Raw genomic sequence first — 19,849 nt, 5'->3', positions numbered from 1 at the left:
GTTATTTTACGGTGACTGCTATGCCTATGGAAGTTAGAGTTCACTCCTTATATTTTCAAACAATCATAGTCTCATTCCTTCTTCTCTTCTTATCCTTCACGCGTTAGACATTATTGTGTGTAGCAATTTACATATCTTGTGTATGCCACCGTTTTTTTGGGTCTTTCTATATTTCTTTTCCCTACCGGTTTATAATTCTTAAAATGAAATGGTAGTCTCTCTATGTTCATTCTTTGTACATGGTTTATCCACTTGGTTTCATACTCTTTAGTTTTATCGTTCAGATTATATATATCTAATTCCTTTCTTATATCTTTACTTCTTTTATGGTTTATTTTCTTATAGCCAGCAACTGCTCTTAGAAATCTCATTTCATTTGCTGCAACTTTGCTTTTATTTTTCTCTGTCATGATTCAAGTTTCGCTCTCATACAATAGTTTTGGCACTGACATTACTTTATAAAACTTTAATATAGTGTCTTTTCTTGCTTTATTTTTCAAACATCTTTTTATAGTGCCATTAAGATAGTTAAATACTTCCATTTTCTTTTTAAGTTTCATTCCCCTAAAACGAAATTTAGGCTTCGTACACCTTCCCTGCTACCAGTATCTGTGAGCATTGCGCTTCAACTTGCGATTGGAAATGTATATTATTCACTTTTTTGTAACGGAATGGAAATCATTAAGAACGAGTAAAGAATGATAACTTGCACCAAAATATAGACGAGTTCTTGTCTTTGCATATTATTTCCTGGAACTATGGATAAGAGATTATATAAACTCCAAGTCCGTCGGTCAATTGTCTCATTTCGTGATTCACTGCTTCACTGGATTAGCTTACATATTTTAGAAGGAAAAAGGGTCGAAAATAAATGTCATCTTTTAGGTAAACACGTAGGAGGCGAAGCCATTATTTGAAGTGAGGTTTAACATTAATAGGGTCGAGTAGCCTGGAAGATGTTAACCGAGATGTAGGCTTACAAGGTGTAATCAATATATTTCCGGACTGCACTTGTATTTATTGTATCATTAAACATACTTCCGTGTGTCACTGAAGATCATTGCTTCCATGCCTGTTGACTAAGTCTGTCAAACAACGTCAGATTGTCTTAAAGAACTGAGCATCTACACATGATTTTGTGCAAACATGTCAAGAACCGTTTGCGATATTTCCTGAAATCTCACCATATACGATTTATGGATAGTCTAGTTCTCTGCCTTTCAAGTGATGCATTTAGTACAGATTCCCTGATTTTAGATAACTTTTCCGTTGCCTATGGCTTGTGCTTTGCCTACATTCAGGGCATTCCGGAAACTTATTGATTGCCCCTTGGGATCGAACTTGGAATATGTAAATAAATACCTCATAATGAGGTCACAGTAGAATCTAAGATCCGTAAGAAACCCGCAAGACCAAGTCCAAAATTTAAGTCTCCGTGCTTTGTTCGTAGGGATTTTATGCCCGCCCTTTGTGATTTCTAAAGATTACGTCCTCCTCAATTCGACTTTTATCGTTCATAAATGACCAGATTTCTCTTGAGGAACAGTGTGCTCGCTGTCAATCATTTGCAGACAAGCTGTTACCTCACTTAGACATTACATGAAACCCTACATTATTAGCATGGTCACTAGATCACATGCACTGTATATTTCCTTATCCTTTCATCTCCTGCCTCTTGTCTTCGGACAACTGTCACACTTACTTGAGGGCGATTTCCGCTGCTTCCCTTGCGTCTTCTATAGCCTCTGATAAAGTCTTGGCATAGTCATTAGCCACGTGTTGTTGCTCAGTGCCAGTGATAGCGTCGTGGTGTTGCAGGACTCCCATGGCCTCCCGAAGACTGTCGATTGGGGATGAGTCTTCCTGGCCCAGCTCTGTCATCGCTACAAGTTGCTTAGTAACCTGCAATCATAGTCAACTGAATATAAAGCGAGAAGTCATTGTTCATCTGCCGTGCCTGGCGTACTGACACAGGAACCATCTCAGGTCATGTAACTTGAATTTAATGAAAATGCATATATAAGCTAATTTTCGTCCTTAAGGAACATGGTGATAGTAGTTCATTTCGCTTTTTCCTCGTTTACGAAATATGACTTGAAAATCGATGCTACTTACTGTATGCCTCTTTCTCGGCATCCATCTCGACAAATAACATCTCGCTCTCACCAATTCCAACGACGTTAAATATCTCTGTACTAGATACATCGTTGTTAAATAATGATAATAATGATAATAATAATAATAATAATAATAATAATAATAATAATAGTTTATTTTAGCTGGCAGAGTTAAGGCTGTAAGGCCTTCTCTTCCATTAAACTAGCAAAAAGTATAGGGTAAAGTTGGTAATACTTTGATGTGAGTAATATTGTGATAGTTCTTTTTGAGAATTTATTACAATTTTACTGAGCGAGAGAAGAACCGGTTTTGTGCAGCAACTTGTTCACGAACATTCCCTTAATACGTTGACGCGAAAAAACCGATCTTCCTCTCGCTCAGTAAAATTGTAATAAATTCTCAAGAAGAACTATCACAATATTACCAACCTTTACCCTACATACGTGTATATAATTATGTATGATCTTATAAGCTACAAAGAATAGAACAATTTGATTTCGATAAAAGTTAAGCGTATACAAAAGTAGTTACATGTATAAAAAAGTATAGAAAATAACCAACTATAGGGATACCACTTTATAAATGCAGTTGTAATGCGCATGCGCTAATCTCCCCTCCCACAGTTCTTGTTCATGGCGAGCGCTGAGTTCGTAGGGAGTACAGTTGCGCCAAAGTGAAGTGAAGTGGTAGTATAAAATAAATAAATGAATACTAGTAATAGTGCTGTGTGTTTAAGTTATAACCAGAGTATTGACATGTCTTTACGTGAGTAATATTGTTTGATCATAAACTCATGGATGAATGTTCCCCAGAAAAATAGACGAAATTATGTGAGCATGTGCGGAATACAGAGGACAAATATTTTTACCAGAAGTGTACGGTTGAAGCGGAAGTAAGGAACAAAATCCAATAAAAGAGTCTCGATAATAGCGACTTAGCACCGTCAACTTCGGTTAAGACACAGATTCTGATTGGTGATCGACGTCGGGGAATGCACAGAGGGGAACACTCAGCGAGTATGGGAGAAGGAAATTATTTAGGTTTCCGCCATAGCTGCCTTTTCTAAGTGGTCTAGCTATAAATAAAGACGGCTCATGTAAAAGGAAGATATGATTTCAATTCCAGCAGATACAAGCGCTAGTTACAGTAAGCTGAGGCGTTCTAAATCCAGCACAATGACGCCCATTATGAAAAATGCTTACGAACCTACAGTTGCATACTTCTTAGACAAATATTATCTATCGTTCATAGGAGTAATTGGTATAATGATTGGAGCGAAAGGAATAATACCTAAAACCTAAGTACTAACAAATAAGTTTATAAGTTCAATAGCTTTTTCTGCCCTTATAGATTCATTGACAATTTTTGAAAATCATTTATACACTGTCTAATCTTCAATCTTCTCTCCTCGGTATGCCCTATTAAACTTTACTGTTCCTACTACTGTATTTCGTCCTAATTAATTTTTTGTGTAACAAGACTATATTAATGTATGTTCTTAGTGGTTATTCTTAACTGTATAATTTTCTTTTAAAATGTACAGAGATTCCACAGAAAACTTCCGTGATTATGAACAGATATAGGCCTATCGTCTCTGTCGGTATTCGTATGCACATGAAAATGGTGGCACTAGAGAGAGCAGCTCAAAATTGTATAGTGCATACCACACAAAGACTTAATTTGCACCCCCGTATCACACGGCAGACATCAGACCTATATTCACTCACGCCACACGCGTTCCAAAATATCTATTGGAATGAGCTCAGGGCGTTGCAGACATGATGCCGCAGCTCTTGCAGATTCTGACATCGTTTATGTAACCCTACAAGAAGCTACGGACATTCAAGTCGGGGGACCTCGGTGACCACTTGAAAAATACATTGTCTTGGTCTATAGCGCGCCAAATCTACCTTCCTGCCAGTTGTTTGTTAAGATGGTTACGACTATTTTCTACAATACAAAAATGCAAAAATAACAAAAGATCGACAAACAGGATCGAACGAAACCCAGATTAACAGCTTCTATTCGCTTCTGCTGCTATCTATAGTTCTTTCCGGTAATTAGAATTACCAAAATATTCAAAACAGACTTTCTTTGACTCGTTCTTTCTTATGACGCTAGTATAAAGTTCGTAATGTGTACCGTTATGAATGAAATTATATCTGTTTTTAATCACGGAGGGTTTCTGTGGATATAATTTACATTTCATGTGAATATCTTGTTGCAGCCCTAAACCTTTATTTTTAGCGTTTTATGTAATTTTCAAATTATTCATATTTCCAGTATGTGCCTTGCTTTGTACGCTTTGTTTTAGGCAGTCAATTTTTAGTGGAAGTTGGATAAATTTGTTCAGAGTAAATTGATGTCGAAGTCTCCAAATGAAGTTTTGAGAGTATCACAATACTTTCTGCTATACGCGACCAAAAGTAGGTATAACTTTTATGTGATAATTACCTGCAGGAAGTTGTTGGCCAGTCTCTCGAAGTACTTGAGCGTGGGACGAGATGTATAGTAGCCAGTCCAATAATAATCATAATAATCATCTATATAAGGAAAGAAGTCGTCTTGTTTCGTGGTGTAAGTTTTACCTTCGTCGTTGACGGCCTTGAGGTAGCAGGATGGCGTTGAATAGAGCACGTTCACACTCTTGTTGGCTGCATTCACGTACCTGTTACGTGTAAGTTGCATTGTTCAATTATTTTCTGAAAGATGAGGAATTGTCTTTCGGTAGCTCACTTCTACATTTCCAATGACACGAGATTTTTAAAACGGAGTGTGACAATGTGTATAAAATTAAGGTGATGCGCTGCTGATATTTCTAAAATCCACAATTTTTTAGCTAGAGAGTTGAGATTTTTACTTAATACGTGTATCAATATCATAATGACACATTGTAAATTTCAGTATTTTCTCATGAACACTTTAAATAGATTTAACTTATATATACAAGGTGTGAGGTTATAAAATTCATTATTTTAACTGATGTTTGTTCATTTCATAAGGAAGAAAAAAATGCCCTCACAATTTTTTTCTAATTGCAATATTGAACTAATTAGGCTATTAAAGTTTACAATATTAGATGTTTGGCAACTTTGCTGGATAGGGAGGAGGGAGTTTACAAGTACACGGTACAGCTCAAGACATACCGGTACAAAACAGATGCTCTGTTCTAATGCAGGGGCATTACATAAAACGAACAGCAAATACAAACTTTCAATCTCATTAATAGAACTTTATGGTAAATTTTAATTTTATTTAACAATATTGGCAATATTGGTCCATTTTTATTGTACGTCTAAAAATAAAAAAATAATGGTTTACTGCACAAAATCACATGAGCTTTTTTTTAAATGAAACATTTTAATCTCTCCCGCTTCCATAAAACAGTACCATTTTTAACGAAATTTCTGTTTGTGTGATTTTCGAAATGAGATAAGAGACTCCTATTTTATAATAATCGTTGAGAAACCGCTACAAAAGTTCGCAGATTAGGTAACCTTCATTGCGGAAAACATCGACGGTACATCTTCTCGCCTCGCTTGAATTACGACGACTTTCTCCATAAATTAATGCCATATGATATTCCTAAACTGTGAATGACACTGTAAGTTGTTTATCGAATACCTGGTACCGAACTGTCATGCGCTCGGCAATAGACCTATGGACAGGGAGCTTGAACTCAGCTGACATGTATGTCTGTGCAGAATACTGCCTGTTCAACACGTTGCCACGTCTCTCACGCCAGAATATTAACAAATTTAAGCATGCAATTTTATTTAATTTCACGGAAACGTAATAGAACACACAGATATGTATTTAAACTAATATTAACTCTTTGCTAGATATACCTACTGATGTAATTGTTTTCGTAATTTTACTAACGATATAAGCAGTATAACGCGAATAAAATAAGAGAAGAATTTTTTTTCTGGGAAAACTATCAAGTTTTGACCCTATGTTGTATGACACTTTTTGATCCTGTAGACCGACCCCGACGACTGTGAAAAGGACTGCACTTATACCCCTTATATATATATATATATATATATATATATATATATATATGTGTGTGTGTGTGTGTGTGTGTGTGTGTGTGTGTGTGTGTGTTAAAAATATTTTTTTTAAATAGGATTTTCACTAAGAAAATTATATATATATAATTTTTTCTTGAAGGTAGCACTGCATATTGTGCCATGGAGCATTAGTAATACCCTATCTGACTTGTTCATTTGTAAAAAGAAATATAAGTTCTTCAATGTTCAAACATTAATAAAAATAATAATACTGCCAATAAAACTATGCTAAATACAGCCAGTTAAATGCTCCATTTTACAACAAAGATATTAATGGATAAGTATACCAATTTTCATCACTTATAATTCTCTAGCAATAAAACTATGGTAAATACAGCCGATTAAATGCTCCATTTCACAACAGAGATATTAATGGATAAGTATGCCAAGTTTCATCACTCTAGCTTTAACAAATGAGAAATAAAATGAATACTTGTCATTGAAAACGTAGAAAATTTGTTTTTGTTTTTTTTAGACAACTGAACTTAAAATTTTGGTTACACATAATTCGTACATTAACACAACTTCTACCAATTATATAAAATTATACTTATAATGAAGATATTAAGATAACATTTTCATGAAACCATACTTTTTTAGCGTGAAAATAAAAAAATTGATAAAATTTGTCAAAATTTCACTATTTTCAATAGCGCATCGCCTTAATGAATAGAAGTACATTATATTCATAATCATACCAGAATTTATTTACAAGAAAATAACTTCATGTTTTGAACATTTATTTTAAAATCTATTTTACTCATATAAGTGCTGTATTAACTCGTGAAATTTATTTATAATCAATGTTTGAAGTGTAGGTATACATTGTTGTGTTTAAAACATTTAAATGTCCATGTCGAAACATATGCCAATGAATAATGTACCTCCATAACGTCGTAACACCTGGTCACATAACGTAATTATCACAATTTACAATGATAGGAGGTTTTGAAAAAAACAGTGTCACGATGTGTATGCAAGAAATGAATAAAAGTACTGTACATTATATTTCTAATCATTTTTAACTTATGTAGTTATAATAAAAAAATCACGATCTCTGAGGTTTCGCATTACATAGATTTACGTCATTTTGGAAATAAGCTCTTCAATTCTGATCATAGTCACCATGAAAGTTAGAAACTCCGACACATGTTACTTACTTTACTAATTTGTCTAAGTTTTCGAAGAATACTTCAGCTTTTTGGTATAAGAAGTCTCCACCCATTGTAAACAGAATATGATTTGTCGTGTATTGACGGGAATGTTTTGCAGCCTCTTTTACAAATTCGCGTACCTGTAAAAGAACGTGAATAAAATTATCACTGTGGACATTGGAACAGATTATATATGTCTTCACATTTGTTGGTGCCCATGGTATGTCACAATATACTGTAACCAAACCAAAATAATGATCATAATACTATCGAACTTATATGGCCACAATTGCGATAACGGGGACTTTTGTGGTTTCAGCGATGGGGAAAAAAGTAACGTTAGTCAACAGCTGGTAAAGTTTAAAGAGCACAAGAAAGACGATAGGGAGAAAAAGAGGATTGGTAGTAAGAAGAGTAAGTACAGATAAGATAAATAGAGCAGATAGTGAAAATCGATCGGAGACAAGCAAGGATGTCACCTTATAAACTAAGAAAATAGTGTGTTAATGGAATGAAGGATTAGTTGAGAAATGTGGATGAGTAGTGATTAAGTATATATTAGGAGTTGTTCATGGTGATTATATTTAAATACTTGGAAAAGAATAGTGCATATTGTAAAGATGGTAAGAGTAGATGTGTTGAAAGTAAGGGTTAGTCTAGATAGGTATCAGTAAGGATGAAGAGGTAATATAGAAATGGGCAGCGTGCCTCACTTCAGAAATAATGCCTCACTGACCTTCACAGAGCTTATCGCTCTGAGTGACATCATCTTCACAGTCCCCGTTCCTCCCTCACGTAGCTCCTAGGCGTGGGCAGGTTCTATATTAGTTTCATAAGCAATATCAGTCGTGGCATAATGGCATTATCAAAGCAGTGTGTACGCGTTAGAAAACGATTATTTCATGAGAAATGGGAGGGAAAGGTTTTTTGCTGTTTAGAAGGGGAGAACATACGATGTATGTTACGCTCGAAAATCCTATTAGGCATTAATAAATTTAATATACAACGACATTACTCCTTATGTCATAAAGAACATTCTGAATTAGAAGGTAAGACAAATTAAATGTTATTTTTCGTACTATTCCGAAGAAAATTTATGATCTTAACATTTGCATAGCATACTAAATATGACATTATACCTTAAACACGCTGCATTAAAAGATAAGAGGAATTAAATGTTGTCTATACTTATTATTTCCAAAAGAAATTTATAAAAAAATATATCAAATATGCTTAGAAAACGAAATATGATTTTCTGAAATTATTTTAGGTCGAGAACGTGCAAATCTATTAAGTAATCTTGATAAACGTCAGAATATTCAAGAAAATAAACGTAGATAACGTGATGGAATATTATTGGCTAGTTACGCAATTTCTCGCCTGTGATTTAAATCAATTCAATGATGGAGAAATAGTAAACAGGTTTATGATTAAAGCTGCAGAATTAATTTGCCAAATTGAATAAAAGTTTTCGAGTCTCTCACGTTAACCAAGCGCTTTCCTAATAATTCGCCACTGACCGCCTTAGCGATTACGATAAGGTGACGCAGGTCACAGCAGTTTATATTTCCCATCCTACTCTGCAGTCTCCTCTCCTAGTAAACTATTTCAAATCGTGTGCCTCACGTAACCGAAAATTGTGCCCATGTATGAGGTAATACAAGAGTAATTTAAGGGCGAGTTAGTAACAGAAACATAGAGTAATCGTATAATCAATAGGGACTGTAAGAATAGGCCTACTAAAGGAAACTGTTATGAATATTGTTATGAGTAGGAAATAGAATAGGATATGATTAGAATCTGAGAAAGGTTAGATAATAAATGTATAAATATAGTGAGTAACAAGTGTAGTGAATGGTCATGGAGGACATAGTGAATCAACAAAGAAAGTGATTAATATGCGTCGGTCACAAAACATCTGATGTAAAAGTTGTAATTAGTGTAAGAACTGGACTGCTGGCCAGAATACAGAAATGTGAAGGCCAGTAAGACCAGAGAGGTTAGTGTGAGAATAAACCATATCATATCATATGATCACTATAGTCTCATTGTACCACATTACGATGACTTCACTACGACTCTTTTTTGTGAGTTAAGTTGATATTTGAACTCTTAAGGAAATGGTTAACTCCAATTCCTCTAAGGTGAGATATTCTGCTTTGTTTTAAGAATGTATCTGCTTTTATACTCGAGAAAAAAATTACTAACATTCTTATACAAAGTTGCATTAATTATTCTACCTATAGCTATATAATTTCTTCTCTGTACAATACAATATGGCAATGACTACTGCTATACTGAACAACTTTCTCGATCAGGGACCATGGCTTTTGTCTGTAGAGAGAGCTATTGTAGAGCACATCTGTATGTGCGAACACTCTACCATAGACTTCAAGAGGAGTCTGACAGTACATTTTAAAATAACTAATATCGGAACATTATAGATCTTTGGATTATTATCGTCGACCGAGAGTTCCACGAATAAGGAATGTAGGCAAGTTGGTTGTTTATTTATTTCTTTGTCTTCTTCTTCTTCTCCTCTCTTCTCTCTAGGCTTCCAGCCTGTTAATCCAGAGTATCTCTGCATCTACTTAATGGTCTTCCTGGGGATCTTCTTCCGGATGGGTAGTTATCCCTGGCGATTCTCGCAATTCTATCCTCTTCCATTCGAGATACATGCTCATTCCATTGTTGTTTTCTTATTTGCGTCCATTTTCTAATTGGTTGTATTTTGCATTGTTCTCTGATCTGATCATTCCGTATATGGTCCCTTCTTGTGATTCCTGCAATTTTCCTTAAGGTTTTCATTTCTGTTGTAGCCAACATCTGTTTCGTTTTTGCTGTTTCAGGTCTTATTTCAACTGCATAAGTGAGAATAGGGCGCACCACGGTGTTGTAAATTCGAACCTTAGGTTCAATGTGGAGATATTTATTTCTCCATATGGTGTCGTTCAAATATCCCGATACTCTTATTTGCTTTAGTAACTTGGTTTAAAATTACGTTTTGTAACAGGCCTGAGCTTGATAACTGGAAGCCAAGATATTGAAAGCACATCTTTGTAAATTTGTTTATTTGTGTGTTTCTTTCGTTCGTTTGTTTATTTGTTCATTTCTCTACTTTTTTATTTATTTATTTCTTCAGTTATTTATTTATTTATTACTATTTTTATGTATTTTATATACTTATTTCTTACTTTATGTATTTATTATTTATATACATACAGTATATAATTTATTTACGTGCTTGTTTATTTATTTATTTATTCATTCATTCAATCATTTATTCATTAATTCGATTTTATTTATCTGTTTTTATTGACTTAAATTTTATTTATTTACTTATTTTTTACATATGCTATTTGTTTATTTATTTATTTACTTAGTCATTCATTCATTCATTCATTCATTCATTCATTCATTCATTTATTCATTATTTTATATTTTATCTTTATTGGTTTAATTTTTATTTATTTACTCATTTTATATATAATTGTTTATTTATCAATTTATTTAACTATTTATTTATTTACTCATTCAATCATATATTAATTCATTCATTTTTTATTTATTTATATTGATTTAATTTTTATTTATTTACTTATTTTTACATATTTTTTTTTTATTTGTTTCTTTGTTTGTATGTATGTCTGTCTGTCTATTTATTTATTTATTTATTTGTCTCTCTGTCTATCTTTCTGTATGTCTATTTATTTACTTATTTATTTATTTATTTATTTATTTATTTATTTATTTATTTATTTATTTATTTATTTATTTATTTATTTATTTATTACTCGTAATAAAAATTCTCTGAGCTTCAATGATAGACATTTCACTCTATTTATTTTGCAAAAACTAACGCAAAATAATGTCACAATGAACACAACACGTGTCCAATACGTCGTTACTCCATCCAACTGGGCTGTTGTTTCTGACGAGATTCCCCGTCACAACTTCCCACAACATTGGCAACATTTTGTTCGCGGATGGGAACTCCATCGCTACTTGGATCTTACGATATTTGTTATGAGTTATTGAAGTTAAGGTAATGAAATCGTGGAACTAAATTCAAACGAAGACATGAAAGAATGGAAAAACTCTGTGAAATGTCAACGATTGTTTTTCAGTTTTACATTACTATTTCCAAAGTATGAAGTTTACAAGCGCTGTTACTTTAAGTTTCTGAACCTACCTTATTGTCTACGTTGTAAGACGGGGAAGAAGTATTGTCGTTCATCTTATAACCGCAGGTAATATCGAAGCAGAAGCCGTCAGGAGGATAGTAGCTGCCGTATATAATACTTGTGAATATATCTCCTGCTTCATCTGTAAATGAAATTACAAGTTAACCCGTATTCCTGCGAAAGGCAATATTGAAGATATTTTATTCGCATTTGTGTTTGCCATTCATCAGCGCAGCCATATCCGAACGTCTGGACTGCGACATTGCATATCGAGGATGTCGATTTAAATTCAGTATAATTGAAGTGAATTTTTTTCGTGGACAAAGACGGCATTATTGCATATTTTCTTTGGAATATATCCGTTACCTCTACCAGTACCACTTTTCCATTCACTAAGCATTCATTAATGCCGTCTCGTCCTTTAGTACTGACAAAAAAACCTCCGCATTCTACTCCCACCCCTACCGTGTACGTGTGATGTGATTCGCCTGTAATGTGTATTCCTGTTTTCAGTGGTGTTCATGTTACAGTCGTAGCCACATCGTGATCACATAACAAATAAGAACTCGTTTGCGATGTATGAAAGCATTTCAGAGTTGCAGCGAAACGACAATGCTTATAGGAATAGCTATTTTGTGAATAAATGAATGAATGAATTTATTTTATTTTATTGGGTTATTTTACGACGCTGTATCAACATCACAGGTTATTTAGATATTTAGAGTCTGAATGAAATGAAGCTGATAATGCCGGTGAAATGAGTCCGGGGTCCAGCACTGAAAGTTACCCAGCATTTGCTCGTATTGGGTTAAGGGAAAACCCCGGAAAAACCTTAAACAGGTAACTTGCCCCGACCGGGATTCGAACCTGGGCCACCTGGTTTCGCGGCCAGACGCGCTGACCGTTACTCCACAGGCGTGGACGAATGAAGGAATTAATTAATTCATTAATTAATGAAGTGCATTTATTGCTACATAATAATTTATACAAACTCACGTACACAAGATCCTTCGCACGAGCCTGTATGGTTATTCGTGCTATAATTATGCACAGTTTGCATTTTCAAGAAAACAGAAAGAATACTATTAATAATAAAATAGTATAACAACAATAATTGTTATTATTGCTACCGTTATCATTAACTACCACCATTACAACTAATCTAACTTCACAGCAAATTTCACAAAAATAATAAAAGTAAAATAAATGTAAGATAGAAAGAAAAAATCACAGTGAAACATATATACATACAAACAAATCAATTCATTTCCTTATTAAAATTGCAATAAATAATCCAAGTAATAATATAAGACATAAAAAACATATACACACGCAATAAAAAGAATAGAAAATAATAATACACAATAAATACAAAAAGAACATTATCCCCTAATTTTGTGTCTTGTATACATACTTTAGTTACTAGCATAGCAAGGGAGGGAGATGAGGTACTGACTGCAAACCCAACTTCAAAACGTGAGGGCTTTAATGGAATACATTGTAACGTTTGTTTGCACCGACTAATATTCATACGATACTCCGTTCCACCATCCTCGTCATCTGCAATGGTCTATTACAGTGGTCATCAGCACTCGCTGAAATGGGTAGAGTGCATGGAGGGTAAGGAACTCTGCTCCGTCGTGCACAAAGGATAGAAAGAAAGCATACCCGCCAGCAGCGACGATTGCATGCTAGGGCAGTGTCTTGTCCGCGGGTAAGAGATGCTAGCCCCAGCGTGCAGTGTTTTGATGACCACTGTTCTATTGGATACTATACCACTAAATCGATGTTCGTGGGACCCAACCCGGCCAGGAGAAGCACTTTTAAGGACAGTACATCGTTCTCTTCGATTAGAAAGTGAAAATGTGTGGCAAATCTCGTAGATGTAGTCTACTTTGAGTTTTATTAAGAGGACTACAGATAAAAATGAACGCCTATTTTCATATCACGTGAAACTTCAACTATGAATATACCAACCTAGTAGAGTGGCACATTTCGATGGCAGATTTGCTCATATTGAAACATTATCGTCTGCTTGAATGAAGTAGTGTGTCGTGAAACTTACCAAGATTAGCACTGCCTTCCCAGATCAGTTCTGCGGTTTGGCTTTCTAAACGTTTGTCTTTATCTTGATAATCCAACCGTGTAAAAAATAGGCCGTCATATCCCATTCGAGCAAATATTGAGGCCATCTCACGAGAGTGTCCAAACGGGTCGATCTGCCAGCCGACATGGGGACGTCCGCAGACCCCAAAAGTGTCGTTCAGCTTTCTGGAACATAAAAGTTATACCGTGCAACTTTTGTGTTAGCTAAAACATTGACTAAAATTATATGACATAAATCAATTTAATTTTTCATAGGTATTTTACCACACCGAAGGTTTGTCTCTTGCCTCAAAAGACATTTTCATTATTTGCAGAATCTTGTAAAACAGTTTTGAGTTCAAATTTTTAATCTAATTAATTCTTCATTTAATTGTATATATTCTTTATTCACAAATGACAAAAAATTCATTTCCTAGAATTATTCTTTCGAAAGGTGGTTCACGTGAGTAATTCGAGTTCAACACCACACTTTTTATTCAGTCCGAAGTTCGAGTGAAGTCAACATCTTTGTAGAGGTACGTCATTTCATTCGATTTTTCTTTTCGGTGATCGATTTAAGTACAAGTTTTCACGACCATAAGCCAGTAATGAAATTAAAAAAAAAAATTAGTTTTGTAGGTCGTTGAGTTTTATTTTTTGTTAATTCTTCTGAAATTTTCACCCATTTTTACATAGAATAGAAATATTCAATGAATAAAACGATAAGACAAGAAAACCACTGAAAAAAATCACGATAATAAGAATAAAAAGTTAAAAAATAAAACAAAAACAAAATGAAAGTAAGAGAGAAAGGAAGAAAGGAATGAAAGCCGACAAAAGAAAAGGGAAATAAACGAAGAAATGAGAAATAAATAAAAGACGAAAGTGAATTGCAGGAAAAAACAACGAAATAAGTAAGAAGAGAAAGAAGAAAAAGACAGTAATCAAAGTTTAGGAAATATGATAACAAAAGGCACAGTAAATATAAATAGGCCCACAATACGAAAAAAATTAAGAGTCGGAGTAGAAGGTAGGACTAACTGAAAATAGGATGAGATATACAAATTGCATGCAAATTGGTGTCAAATATTCTGGGGACGTGATGCTATCAAAACACTCTGAAATGACTTTCATATAAACAGAACCAAGGAAATTCTCATTTTCTGATTTAGTAAAGAGTTTGTGCTTATATTGATTCCTGAACAGCAGGTACCTCAAATTGCTTTCATTCTGTAACTTTTCTTTGGAACAGGCGATGAGATTTATTTTCTTTTGTATGTTTGTCGATACGATGGTTTCCCATAAACGAATTGCAACATTTAATGAACGACCTATCTCTTGGAATTTATCCGCCGAATATGGTACCTACATGAGGGCGCTCCAGCTCGCTTTAGTCTGAGAGTTCGTCGTCATTTAAATCGCCATTTTCCGCAAAGATGGATTGGTCGAGGGAGATCCATTGAATGGCCTGCCTTGTCACCAGATTTAAGTGCAATGGATTTTTATCTCTGGGAACATTTTAAGTCCGTAGTTTATGCAACTCCTGTCTGTACCTAATGTTGACGTTCTGAGAGAGCGTACCCTAAATGGATTTGAAAAGATAAGAAATACTCGAGGAATTTTCAACAGAGTACTCCAGAGCATGGCATGCAGATTCAGGGGATGCATCGGCGCATGAGAAGCCACTTTGAGAAAATTTTCTAATAAGTTTTTTTGTAATAACCTGCTGAATATCACTTGTGCTGTGAGTTTGTTTGTTAGTAATGAAGTAGTGTAACTCTGAAACTAAATATTTTCAGGACCATGTTTATATCAAACGTAGTTAGGAATACTCCCCCAAAATATTTGACAGCAATTTGTGTACATCCTGTATAATAAATGGAGTCATTACCTAAGTGCCCACGTGAACTGATCAATAATGGCGTCGTAGTGGGTAGTTGCTTCATCGTTCATGCTCCATCCTCCACCGATGAACTCCAGACGTCCCTGGCTTACCAAATCCTTTATTTGCAGTTGCCTCTCTGGAGTCTGCTCCAACCACCATCTCCAGAAGTAGACCGTCTCCACATAAATGAACCTGGAAATAACTTGAGCCTCAAGATTGGTTTCTCTGCATTAATATTTCCCATTTATTTGAAAATTATTTTCCTAATTAAACTTATGTATTTTATTTCCCATTACACTTCTTATGTTGTTGTTTAGTCAACTGTCCGAAGACAGGTCTGAACCCCACAAGTGATACCAACATGGCACCACTTAAGAGGCAACTAGGTCAGGAGATAATGGGGTAGGATGGCCAGTGTATTTCCCCTCCATTGCATACATCGCCGACTAGATACATATTACACTAGTCAGACTTCAGATGCATGCAAACACTTGTTCTTCCACTGACACATATCGTCAAGTGAGATGTACTGTCTGATAATGTAGATGTAAATTTCAGCAAGAATCTCAATCAGAGAATATGATATATGATATATTTATTTGTCAGTCAACTTTACAATTCACAGTTACGGTGGACCTTCACATTTCTGTTTTTCAATCCACCATCCCTTTAATACATACAACTCTTTTCTATCAATGTATTCTTTGCCGAGTATTTCTTGATTACTTTCTAATGTTCTGTTATAACTGAATTGCTCTATGTCCTTCCCTCTCTATCCTCTTCTATTCTCTCCCTCCTATCTAGACTGTCTCCCTTCCATTTCTCGCTCACCTATTAAATATTGCATATTCCTTCCTTAATAATTTGCATTATTTATTTATTTTCTTCCAGCTATTTTCTCCTACATTACTTGTTGACTTTTCCTTTACTCTATTTTACAACACTTACATCACTTTTTTTTCTATCCTCTGTTTATTTATGTATTGATCCCTTTCTCTTCGCTTCACTCTTAAATTTCCTATTGTATTATCTCTTTCCATATATTTATTTCTATAATACTCCTACAGTTATAGTACCCCTGATACTACTCCCAACTCATAACATTGAAAAACATGAAATATCTAATTCACTTAATTATACTTGCAATTTCTCTCTCATTCCACTTCTCATTTGTTCAGATTTTTTTTTACTTTAATTCTCTTGTATAATCAGAGAATATATACTTCTCATTTGTTTTATTTATTAACTTGTTGCATATTTATTTATTTACTTATGTACAATAAATTATTTGCATATTATTGATAATATATTTCTTCACTATTTTATTCATCATTTTAATTTCATATGTATCATAAATAACAGAAGAACATCTAATACAAATGAGTCTTGTCCATAAAACCTTTTGTCATCAACATTCTTCCAATTCCTTTTAAAGTGTTTATGATTCTACGTCTATTACGTAGAGAAATATTTATCAGTCTGTCACCGTTGTTAATAGTGATATTTTGGACTGCTTTCACTGCATATTTTGCATTATGTGTTAGTCTTTCATTTTCTTTCCTGTATTGGTATTTATTTTTTTTATCTAATTCCTAAAACGATTTTAGGAGGCGCACTAGACCTTAAAATTTCATTTTGATAGCCTATATCAGCGGTCATCAGCACAATGCACCCTCGGGCTAGCGTCTCTAACCCGCGGATAAGAGACCGCACTTTGGTGCATCCGTGGCTGCTGGAGAGTATTCTCTCTCTCTCTCTCTCTCTCTCTCTCTCTCTCCCGCACGACGGTGCATATTACTATATGCTGCTTAACCGTTACCCATTTCAGCGAATGCTGACGACCACTGGCCTGCATCAATATCGGGTAGTACATTGCGATATCTTGTAACTGTACAAGTGAAGATTTTATTTGTCATTTCGTTCTGAAAAGGAGTTTTACAATGTTACATTTGTTTGAATCAAATTTCTGTACATTTAAAGGACAAAAGTAAAATTCTTTCAATTTATTATCACAATACACTTACCTCTTATATTGTCTGATAGTACTGTCAGTATTCTAAAGCCCATATTACCTCCAGACTGCTAGAAAATTCCCGTTCAGGCTCAAAAAAATCCCTCCCTCTTACCAAAATTACATATTCAGTACAGGTTGTAATAACAGAGTAACGTCTGCTTTGTAATTAATTTATAGCAAGTGCGACAGACAGTGCTTACCACCAAGGGAAGTACTATCATAATAATTATAATAATATATGGTAATTCTCTGTATTTCAAAATATTGTTATGAAGTAATAAAATCTATATGATCTTTTACGAATGGGACATGTCTCTAGAAAACAATGCAGCAAATAAAAATATCGAGTGCAAATAAAAATATGCGTACTCACCAATACACAGCAATAGCCCCGGAAACGTACATTTCCACATTGTCCAACCATAGTAGTAACAAGTACCGATATTTTATTTTCATTTCTGCTGCATTAATATGTTCAATAATAAAATTAACTTATACTGGTTCCATTTCTTTCAAACAATTTCTTAAGAAAACTGAATAGATTATTTTGCAATTCATTTTTTTAGTATTCAGAGAAGTCTGTATTGTACGAGTATATTAAAAGTAATTATTTTCAGTCATTGACTTCACAACATATGTTTAAGGTGTTAAACCTTTACATTACATGTTTAAAAGATATATAAACGTTTTCGTTGAATAGATTAGGTTATTTTGATACGAAAACCATGTGGTAATAAATAAGACGTTCTTGACCTAAACATGATAAATAGGCCTATTCATTGTTGGACACGCGCCTCACAGATGCCTCAGTAACAATAATGTTATGGTTTTGCCTTAATTATTTTTTGGCTGAATATGCTAGCATTTTGTTTATAAGAACATTATTTTGTATTATTTTTTGGGCAACAGAACCGTTCTATTCATATAATTATGTAATGCACAATCTTTGATGAGCGGATAATAATTAGAAGAAGAAAGCAGAAAAAGATATGGATATAATTCATAGATAAATTTATACTACATGTATATTGAAAGTGGTTAAACTGCAAATAATAATAGGGCCTAAAGACGCTTACAAGACTTTTAAAAATTCCGAATTTGTAAGAAAACTATCACCATCTCGGCAAGTACCTAAAGTTACCGTTTTGCGGAATTTTTCCCGCTATCTGACAGCACTGTGACTAAGCATATTGGGAATTAAATTAATAGTTTTCCTAAAACAAGCTGTGAAATATTCTGTATAACACAATTTTTATCTCGAAAAGGAAGTAAAATCGAGCAAAATTTGATTAAGTTACATATATTGTTTCAAATATATAAAAAATTAAGCCCTTGAGATTAATGACATTACTTATGGATCTATACACGTACACATACACACATTATATACAGGGTGATTCAGGAGGATTTACCGCCCTTTACGGACTTTGTTTCTGAAGATATTTTGAGCAAAAAATGTAATATAAACGTAGTTCCTATTCTCAATATTTTCAGAGTTACACTAATTTAAAGTTGTTTGTAAAATACGTTTTTTCTTTAATTTGACGGTAAAAGAATAACAGAAATAGAGAATGAACCCTTCAGAAGTATCATTTCTTTAATTTCCAAATATTATGAAGCTAAAAATTCGCTGTGAACTTCTTAGTTGCTTCCTACAGACATCTTTTCCTATTTTTAACTAGAAAATTACATTATTATTACGCACTTACCACAACAATTATTACAAATCACACCACTTCCACCGACTTAATTATTTGCAGTTCAATGTTGTATCCTAATTTACAGTCTTGGAGAGTTTACAACACATTTTAAAAATATCGCCGTCCGCTTGAGTACACTTGGCCGCACGCTTGTGAACGGCACTCGTCGCTCTACGTAACTGCATACGGCTATCTTTGATTTCCGTAGCGCTCGCGCTGGCTGCTGACTGCACGCTGACCAAGATCACGCGTTCACAGCAATGCGTTCCAATAACGAAACATAACTCTGTAAATATTGAGAATAGGACCCATGTTTATATGAATATTTTGCTGAGAATATCTTTGGAAATAAGCTCCGTAAAGGACGGGAAATCCTCGTGAATCACTCTGTGTGTGTGTACACACACACACACACATGTAACGTCTTACCATGTAACGTGTAACATTTTTCAATTGTGTACCTTACTTCGTACAATATTTTGTGTTGTAGCGATCTCAGATAAAATTTGTGAAATAAAACGAATGCATTAACGATATATAAATGGATCGATGAATTATCAACATTAAGGACTGCTGGATAAATACATGACAAATCTGTCTTCTTTTGCTTTAATAAATAGTTCGAAAGCAATTGTA

The 19,849-nt window shown here is 34.1% G+C and overlaps 1 protein-coding gene across 1 annotated transcript in view; it reads right to left on the bottom strand.

The window, feature by feature from the left end:
• LOC138712048 (lysosomal alpha-mannosidase-like) overlaps positions 1–19,849 on the bottom strand; it is a 62,806-nt gene that overhangs the window by 32,461 nt on the left and 10,496 nt on the right. Inside the window, exons 4-9 of the mRNA XM_069843438.1 lie at positions 15,506–15,691; positions 13,595–13,800; positions 11,538–11,671; positions 7,352–7,485; positions 4,573–4,786; positions 1,703–1,902 (exon numbers count right to left, since the gene is read on the bottom strand). Of these exons, the coding sequence (XP_069699539.1) occupies positions 1,703–1,902; positions 4,573–4,786; positions 7,352–7,485; positions 11,538–11,671; positions 13,595–13,800; positions 15,506–15,691 (1,074 nt within the window). The remainder of the gene's footprint in view (positions 1–1,702; positions 1,903–4,572; positions 4,787–7,351; positions 7,486–11,537; positions 11,672–13,594; positions 13,801–15,505; positions 15,692–19,849) is intronic.

This window comes from Periplaneta americana, chromosome 13, assembly GCF_040183065.1.
Source record: "Periplaneta americana isolate PAMFEO1 chromosome 13, P.americana_PAMFEO1_priV1, whole genome shotgun sequence".
NCBI lineage: Eukaryota > Metazoa > Arthropoda > Insecta > Blattodea > Blattidae > Periplaneta > Periplaneta americana.
Note: the sequence above shows the minus strand (reverse complement) of the source record. Positions and strands in the feature narration are given on the sequence as shown.